This window comes from Carlito syrichta, unplaced genomic scaffold (assembly GCF_000164805.1).
Source record: "Carlito syrichta isolate Samal-C Ts95f unplaced genomic scaffold, Tarsius_syrichta-2.0.1 Scaffold303101, whole genome shotgun sequence".
Lineage (NCBI taxonomy): Eukaryota > Metazoa > Chordata > Mammalia > Primates > Tarsiidae > Carlito > Carlito syrichta.
The window spans coordinates 180,739-189,012 of record NW_007247197.1 but is presented as its reverse complement, the minus strand read 5'-3'; the positions used below and the strand labels follow the sequence as shown (position 1 = coordinate 189,012).

Sequence of the window (8,274 nt, the reverse complement as noted above, 5' to 3'; positions counted from 1 at the left end):
TGATAAGTGATTGGATATATTGAAGGTAGAGCCAACAGGATTTCTAAAGAATTGAGATACAGGGATTGAGAAGGAAATAGGAGTCAAGGAAGACGTGACTTTTAGTCTGAGCATCTAGAAGTACAGAACTGCTCTGGAGTGAGTAGCGTGGTGGGAGTGTTTTGGATATGTGATGTTTCAGAAACCTGTTAGGTTTCCCGCTGGAGAGTTGAGTAGGTCACTGGAGGTATCCATCTGAAGTGTAGAGGGGAGATCTGAACCGGAGGTATAAACCTGAAGGCTGTCAGCATGTAGATGGTATTTCCAAGTTACGGAATCAGGTGAGAGAGAAGGTGAGTGGCAGGGTGACTGAGACATGGAGCACTCCACATTTAAAGGAAACACATTTACAGCAAAGGAACCTGAGAAGGCATGGCTGGAGTAAGTGGGAGACCAGGAGAACCAGGAGGAAGGCACATCCTGAGAGGGAGGGAGTGCTCACCTCTGTCTGGTGCCCTGGGTAGATGGAGTCAGCTGCGGACATTGTATTATAAGTCTCTGTCTATATGTTTGTCTACTGCAGGTGACTGAGGGGCAGGAATGGCACACAGTAGTGTAGTGACAGCCTTGAAGGCAGGAGATGCAGCATGCTGTTTAATGGCTGTTTTTCCCTAGGCTGGTTCTCTCGGTTCCTCAAAGCTTCAGTCTCATCTGTAAAATGGGCAGGAAATAGTATCTTTTCCACTGAACATCATGAAGATCAAATTTGATCACCCATGTAAGGCACTAAGTGTAGTCCCCTCCATATTGTTCAACACATAATTGTGATGGTTGTTTTTTTTTTAATTTAGTCTACCTGGCACACTCCCCTCCCAGGAGCAACTGTCGTTGAGTGGATGCGTGAATTGCATTCCCCTGTGTGGTTGTGAGGTTTTGACCTGCGCTTGTGGGTTTCTCCAGGACTGATCCTCACAAGGCGGATTCTGGAAGTGCAGAGGAAGCAAGGAGGAGAGTTCGAGAGTTTCTGGGCACAGCGAGTGCCATGGAGCTCCCCAACTACAGCCGGCAACTACTGCGGCAGCTCTACACTCTGTGCAAGGAGCAGCAGTTCTGTGACTGCACCATCTCCATTGGGACCATCTACTTCCGGGCCCACAAGCTTGTCTTGGCTGCCGCCAGCCTGCTGTTCAAAACCCTGCTGGACAGCACGGACACCATCTCTATCGATGCATCTGTGGTGAGCCCTGAGGAGTTTGCCCTCTTGCTAGAGATGATGTATACTGGCAAACTCCCTGTGGGCAAGCACAACTTTTCCAAAATCATCTCTTTAGCCGACAGTCTACAGATGTTTGATGTGGCTGTGAGCTGTAAAAATCTTCTGACCAGCCTTGTACACTGCTCTGTCCAGGGTCAGGTGGTAAAGGATGTCTCTCTGCCGTCCTCAGAGTCTTTCAGGAAGGAATCCGAGAGGCCTCAAGTAGAAACCCTTTCCTCCGAAGGTGCGGCGGAGCCTCGTTCTCACCCAGAGGTTTCTGCCGCTCTAGGGGGTCCTGTGAAAGCCGAGACCAAGGAGACCAGCGATGCTGTCCATACAGTTACCCAGGAGATGAGCGTGGGCCCTCCCACTGCCCAGGAGACCCAGGGGAACACTGAAGCCCCAGCAGGGACTCCTGACCCAGCCAGAGCGTGTCCCCCCCGCCCCGTTGTGCGAGCCTTCAGTGAGACGATGGAGGCGAGCTCAGAGCCAGGTGACAGTCACTCAAAAGTTGTTTTGTGCCCCTTCTGCTTTCAGCGACTGGATTCAGTGATCTCCATCAGTTTTTATGTTTCACTGCTAAACTTACCAGAGACCGTTGTTGGGTAGAAAACCAGAACCCAATACAGCACCCTTCTGGGACGTTCTTTTTCTTGAGTAGGAGTCTCACTCGGTTGCCCAGGCTGGAGTGCATGGCACACTTACGGCCGCTGCAGCCTCGACCTCTGGGCTCAGGTGATACTTCTGTCTCAGCCTTCCAAGAAGCTGGAACTATAGGTGCCCAGCTAATGTTTGTTTTTTATTGCAGAGACAAGGTCTCGCCAAGTTGTCCGGGCTGGTCTCCAACCCCTGGACTTAGGCAGTCCTCTTGGTTCTGCATCCCAAAGTGCTGGGATTACAGGTGTGAGCCACTGCGCCAGGCAGGACATTCTTCTTTCAGGAGTGTCTGTCTTTTTAAATGTTAAAGTCAGAATATGAGCTACAGGGCAGAAAAACAGCATTGACATAGCGGTGTACCATTTCTGGTAATTATCTGCTCTTTTGACTGGGCTGAGACTGGCCTAGAGGAGGAACTGTGAGAGATGCTGTTGACTTTTATAGCCAACGTGATGAGCCAGTTGTCAGTTCAGTGCAGTATGTGACCTGCAGGTTCTCGGACAGCTTATGTTTTTTTAAGTCAGTAAGAATGGTGTCCAGTCCAGCTTAAATTTTTTTTTTTTTTTTTTGAGTTGGAGTCTCACTCTGTTACCCAGACTGGAGTGCAGTGGCCACTCTCGGCCACTGCAGGCTCGACCTACTGGGCTCCAGCGATCCTTCCCCCTCAGCCTTCCAAGTAGCTGTAACTACAGGTGCGTGCTACCACACCCGGCTAATTTTTTGATTTATTGTAGAGATGAGGTCTCACCAAGTTGCCCAAGCGGGTCTCAAACCCACGGGCTCAGGCCATCCACTCACCTCAGCCTCCCAAGGCGCAGGATTACAGGCTGAGCCACTGAGCTCGGCTGAGCTTAAATTTTTTAAAGAATCATTTCAGGTAATGAATTCCTGATTTGTTTTATTTTGTGATCCATTCAGAGTGTGGAAGAAAACACTACCACCTGAATTTTCTCCTAGAAAATGAAAGTATCTTCTCAGAAGCACTTGGGGTTACCCAGGATGTTTTAAAAAGACTAGAAGTATGTTCAGAGATGAAAGGCCCCCAGAAGGAGGTAAGTACCTCTTTTATTTGTTTGCTAGTCTAGTGTTCTCAGGAAACCATGTTAACTTTCCATATGTGCAGAAACATGAAAATGCCAAAAAAATCCCAGAGTTTCATTTTTGAAACTGATATTTTAAAACCTTTATTTCCTAAGGGCAATCTTGCAAAAGTATTAGGCAAGACAGTTTCAAAATGAAGTTACATTTTGATCATCAGGCAAAGCTCAGCTTCTACTCAGTTTTTAAAAAATTTATTTCTCTATAATTATCATTTATAGTTTCTAGTAATCAATTTTAAAGTTCATGAGATGTGTGAAGAAACATGAAAATGTAACTCATACACAAGATAAAAGACAAGAGTAGAAGCTAGCCCTAAGACGTCCAAGATGTTGTAATCAGCAGACAAAAATTTGAAAGACACCGTTATAAATATTTTCATGAGAGTAAAAAAAAATATTTCCGTGAAGAAGGAAAAGAAGTGGAAGCTCAGCAAGGAAGGACAAATTGCTTCTCACCGGTTTTGGCCATTCCTTCCCGGTGAGCGAGCAGGACACAGTCGTGAATGAATCTGAGATTCAAGCACGAAAAATGAAAACAGCCACAGATACTCAAAACTCGGACAAATGGCTTCATGCAGACTTACGGAGTAGACTGCACCAGTGTTTAGGAGTAAAGTGGCCATTTTCAGACAGAAAAACAACAACGGTAAACATGTGTTGAACCCTTCTTGTGCTAAGCTTGGTATGTAGGTGATCTCAATTAACCCTCACAGAACCCGGCAAAGTGGGTGCTGTTGTTGAGTCCTATTTTATGAATGAGAAAACTGTCTGGCAGAGCTCCTGTGACCTGAGCCAAAATTCAGACCGATTCATTCTGACTTGAGGGCTGTTCCCCTACACACTGAGTTATACTGCCTCCTGATGGGGTAAATGGGATACATATATGTAAATGTTTAGTAGTTGTCCAACAGGAAACTGCCAGTTGGCTGTCATGCTGTTTTGTAGCTGACATCTGCTTTTCAGTAACTCCCTTGCAATACGTGTCCTCCTGTGTGCTCTGTCACTGCCTGATTCCTCACACCTGACCCTGCAGGATTCGCCTCACCACCACTCTAGAACTCCCTTGCTTCCCCTTTCTCCAGCCCTGCTCCCCCTTCTGAGAGGCTGCTGGCACAGCCAGGGCACTACCCCCAGGCCTGCTCCTCAGAGTGGGGAGGCCCCATGTTGCTGGAGACTACTGAGTGTCGATCCAAGCAATGCATGCCTTCTAGTAATTAAATGGTTTCCTGATTCATGGCAACTTACTTTTAAAAAAAATAAATTCAAGGTCTAGTATTTATTTTAACTGTGCTAATTGACAGTTGACTCTAAATTGTTTTCTTGGGAGACAAGTTATTTACAAGGCTAGGTGCACCCTGATGACTCTCTTTGGGAGATTTCAAGTCATACATCCTTGGTACTCTTTGTACCGATTATCCTGAAGGACATTATGGTTTATATTTTGCACTTGCATGTTCCCTTAACTGTTCTATCCATCACTTTTGTCAGTGGTTTGTTACCTTGATAGCTCATAGACACACCTCTGCATTTTCTCTTAAGGCTTCCTCTCTGCTTGGACTACAGAGGAGCCACATTCCTTAGATCAGCAACACTCAAGTTATTAGCATCACCTCTATACTGTCTTGAACTGTGTCTTAGGCATTTTTTTTAACATTGGTGCCTTAAAGTGTCTAGTACATAACAGGTGATCAAGAAATGTCTGTTATACACGGATTTATTCAACATTTCTTTCTTTTTTCCAATTCTTTTTCTAATCTTTTGATGGCAGTAACATTAATAGTACTTTGGGAGAACACTGATTCACTGTTGGTGATCATTATAGGCTTATGTTATTTCTTCCTCCATTTTTGAGGTCAGAGTAAGAGCTCTCCAAATCATTTGGTGGCTGTATTTAAAACTGCTTCTGTTGTAGTCCATAATAAATCTTTCAACACCAGAAAGAAAAGGGAAAGATACTTTAAGACATAAGATTAAGGTAAATATGGAATGAGGGAGCTGCTGCTTTGTACTTAGACCCTCCGCTTTTCTTTAGCCAGCTTGATTGAGGTACGATTGATATACAGCAAACTGCATGTGTAAGTGTACAGTTAGAGTAGTTTTGATATATGCCCTGAAGCCATCACTACAACCAAGGTGGTGAGTATACCTGCCACCCCCAGAAGGCGCTTCATGTCCCTTTGTACTCTCTCACTCCTGCCCCTTCACCCGTCCCCCAGGTAACCACTGATCTGCTTCCTGGTGTATACATTAGCTTACATTTTCTAGAATATCATACAAATGGAGACATAGAATATGTATTTTTTTGTCTGGCTTGTTTCATTCAGCATAATTATTTTGAAATGCATCCATGTTGTGTGTTCATTCCTTTTTATTGCTGGGCAGTGTTCCACTGTGTGGAGATAAAATTTATGTATTCAATTGTACCATTTACTGGCACTGTAACCTTAATCAACTTAATCTTTTTATTTTTTAATTTTAGAATCGTGGGGTACATATGAGGATTACTTAATATTGTATGAAGGTGAAGTTTGAGCATCTGATGAACCCCCCAAGTAGTGGGCATGGTACCCAGTGGGTGGTTTTGAATCCCTTATCCCCCCCCCACCTCCTTCAGCAGTGCCCAGTGTCTCTTGTTCCCATCTTTGTGCCTGTGTGTATCCAATGTTTAGTGCCCACTTATGAGTGAGAACATGCTGTATTCAGTTTTTTTGTTTCTCTGATAATTCACTTAGAATGATGGTCTCCAGCTGCATCCATGTTGCTGGAAAGGTCATGACTTTTTCTTCATGTCTGCGTAGTATCCTATAGTGTATATATACCACATTTTCTTCATCCAGTTCACCTCTGACGAGCATTTGGGTTGGTACCTTGTTTTTGCTATTGTAGATAGTGCTACAATAAACATACGAGTGCAGGTGTCTTTTTGGCAGAATTATTTGTGTTCCTTTGGGTATATTTCCAGAAGTAGCATTGCTGGATTGAATGGTAGCTCTATTTTTTAGTTCTTTGAGAAATCTCCAAACTGCTTTCCATGAAGGTTGAGTTAGTTTACATTCCCACCAACAGTGTACAAGTGTTCCCTTTTCTCCACAGCCTCACCAGCCCTTTATTTTTTGACTTTTTGATAATAGCCATCCTGACTGGTATGAGATGGTATCTAATTGTAGTTTTAATTTGCATTTATCTTATGATTAATGATGCTGAGCATTTCTTCATATGTTTGTTGGCTGCTTGTATGTTGTCCTTTGCCTACTTTTTAATGGTTTTTTTTTTTTTTTCCTGTCAATTCGTTTCAGTTCCTTAAAGATCCTGGACGCTAGGCCATTATCAGATACATAGTTTGCAAATATTTTTTCCCATTCTGTGTGTTGTCTCTTTACTTTCTTGATGGTTTTTTTTTTTTTTTCTGTGCAGAATTTTAGCTTGATAAGATCCCACTTGTTAATTTCAGTTATTTGCTGCGTTTGCTTTTGAAGACTTAGCCATGAATTCTTTGCCTAGGCCAGAGTCCAGGATGGTGTTCTCTAGGTTTTCTTCTAAGATTCTTGTCATTTGAAGTTTCATGTTGAAGTCCTTGATCCATTTTGGTTAATTTTTGTATATGGTGATAGGTAGGGTCCAGTTTCATTCTTTTCCATGTGGTTAGCCAGTTTTCCCAGAACCATTTGCCAAATAGGGTTTCCTTTCCCCAATGTTTGTTTTTGTCAGTTTTGTCAAAGATGAGTCAGTTGAAGGCCTGTGGAGTTTTTTTTTTTTTTCAGGGTTCTCTATCCTGTTCTGTTGGTCTGTGGTTTATTTTTGTGCCAGTACTATGCTGTTTTGGTTACTGTAGCCTTGTAGTAAAGTTTGAAGTCTGAGAAAATGATGCCACCACCTTTGTTCTTTTTGCTAAGGATTGCTTTAGCTGTTTGAGCTCTTTTTTGCTTCCATATGAATTTTATTATTCTTTTCTATGTCTGTGAAAAAATGTTGCTGGTAGTTTGATAGGCATTGATCTGGCTAGGACTTCTGGTACTGTGTTAAATAGGAGTAGTAATTTAATCTTAATAAGCCTTCGTTTCCAAATTTGTAAAATGAGAATGCTGTTGCCTATATCATAGGGTCATTGTAAGTAAGATTTTTTTATATAAAACTCATAATATCATGCCAGGCACACAGTAGGAGATCAGTAGGTAGCAACTGCTATTTGTCTATACATTAACTCAATTTTGGGACTTGATAGACCTTGAAACTCCCCTTTCATTGAATGCCTTATGGTATCCTGGTGCTGTGATAACATGAGATGGTTTGCTTTTACTTTAGGTTTAATTTGTAAGGCCTGCTTTTAAATAGATACCACCATTCACTTGGCATTAAGCTTCCTGAAATTCATAGGTAATGTCTAGTATGAAGCAATCAGTCTCTAGAACAATGGTACAGTGTACATTAACACCATCTGAGGTGCTTGTTAAGCCGTTTACCTCCAGACCTCGAGAGTCTGATTCTTAGATTGTGGTAGAGCCTGGAAATCTACATTTTTAGGAAGTTCCCTGTGGGTTGCTGTTCTGGTATCAGGAGAACACATTTTCAGAAGCACAGCTGGAGAAGTTAATGGCTCACAAAGCTCTTCGTTATGTGACGGCAGATGTTGTGAAGTCTGTGTCAGCTCCTTTCAGTGTTGTGAGAAGCCACTGAGTACCCATTTTCCCCAAGTGTTAGGCTTTGCTTATCCTTTGATTCAGCAGATGTTTACTAAGCAACTGATATGTGCTACACACTGATCTGATTGCCAGGAAAATAAACTTAAATAAGACTTGATCCCAATCCTTATAGAGTGGCTTGACAGCAAAGAAATCCTGCCATACATGCGATTGTTTTGGGGGAAGTGTACACAGGAGTCACCAAATTACAAATATCACCGTAAGGCTTCAGTGGTGAGGGCGTTTAAGAATTGTTCACTTGAAACAACAGTATTTTGTGTTCTGTACAATTTTAAAGGTTATTTGGGTTTTTTGCTTTTCTATTTATACATTATTAGCTTTCTGAGAGCTTTGATTTTTTTTTTATTATAAAGATATGGGGTACAATTCAGGGTTAGGTATACAAACATTGATTATGCAGGTACCCTTGTGGATGAGGTATGCCCCTGCCCCCCCTAGCAGTTTCCCTCAACTGCCAATCCCACCCCTCCTCCCCTGACAGTTTTCCATTACTGTCAAATGCTTTCTTATAGTATTATAATTCTTCAAGGTCCACTTATGAGTGAGAACATATGGTACTCTGTTCTTTGTTTCTGTGATAGAT

General features: G+C 42.7%; 1 protein-coding gene across 2 annotated transcripts in view; it reads left to right on the top strand.

The window, feature by feature from the left end:
- The first annotated feature begins 990 nt into the window (after nt 1-990).
- The window catches only part of ZBTB40 (zinc finger and BTB domain containing 40), a 37,585-nt gene continuing 30,301 nt past the window's right edge, over nt 991-8,274 (top strand). For both annotated transcript variants that reach the window (XM_008057652.2, XM_008057651.2), the window contains exons 1-2: nt 991-1,727; nt 2,810-2,943. In XM_008057652.2, the coding sequence (XP_008055843.1) occupies nt 1,022-1,727; nt 2,810-2,943 (840 nt within the window). In that variant the 5' untranslated portion in view covers nt 991-1,021. The remainder of the gene's footprint in view (nt 1,728-2,809; nt 2,944-8,274) is intronic.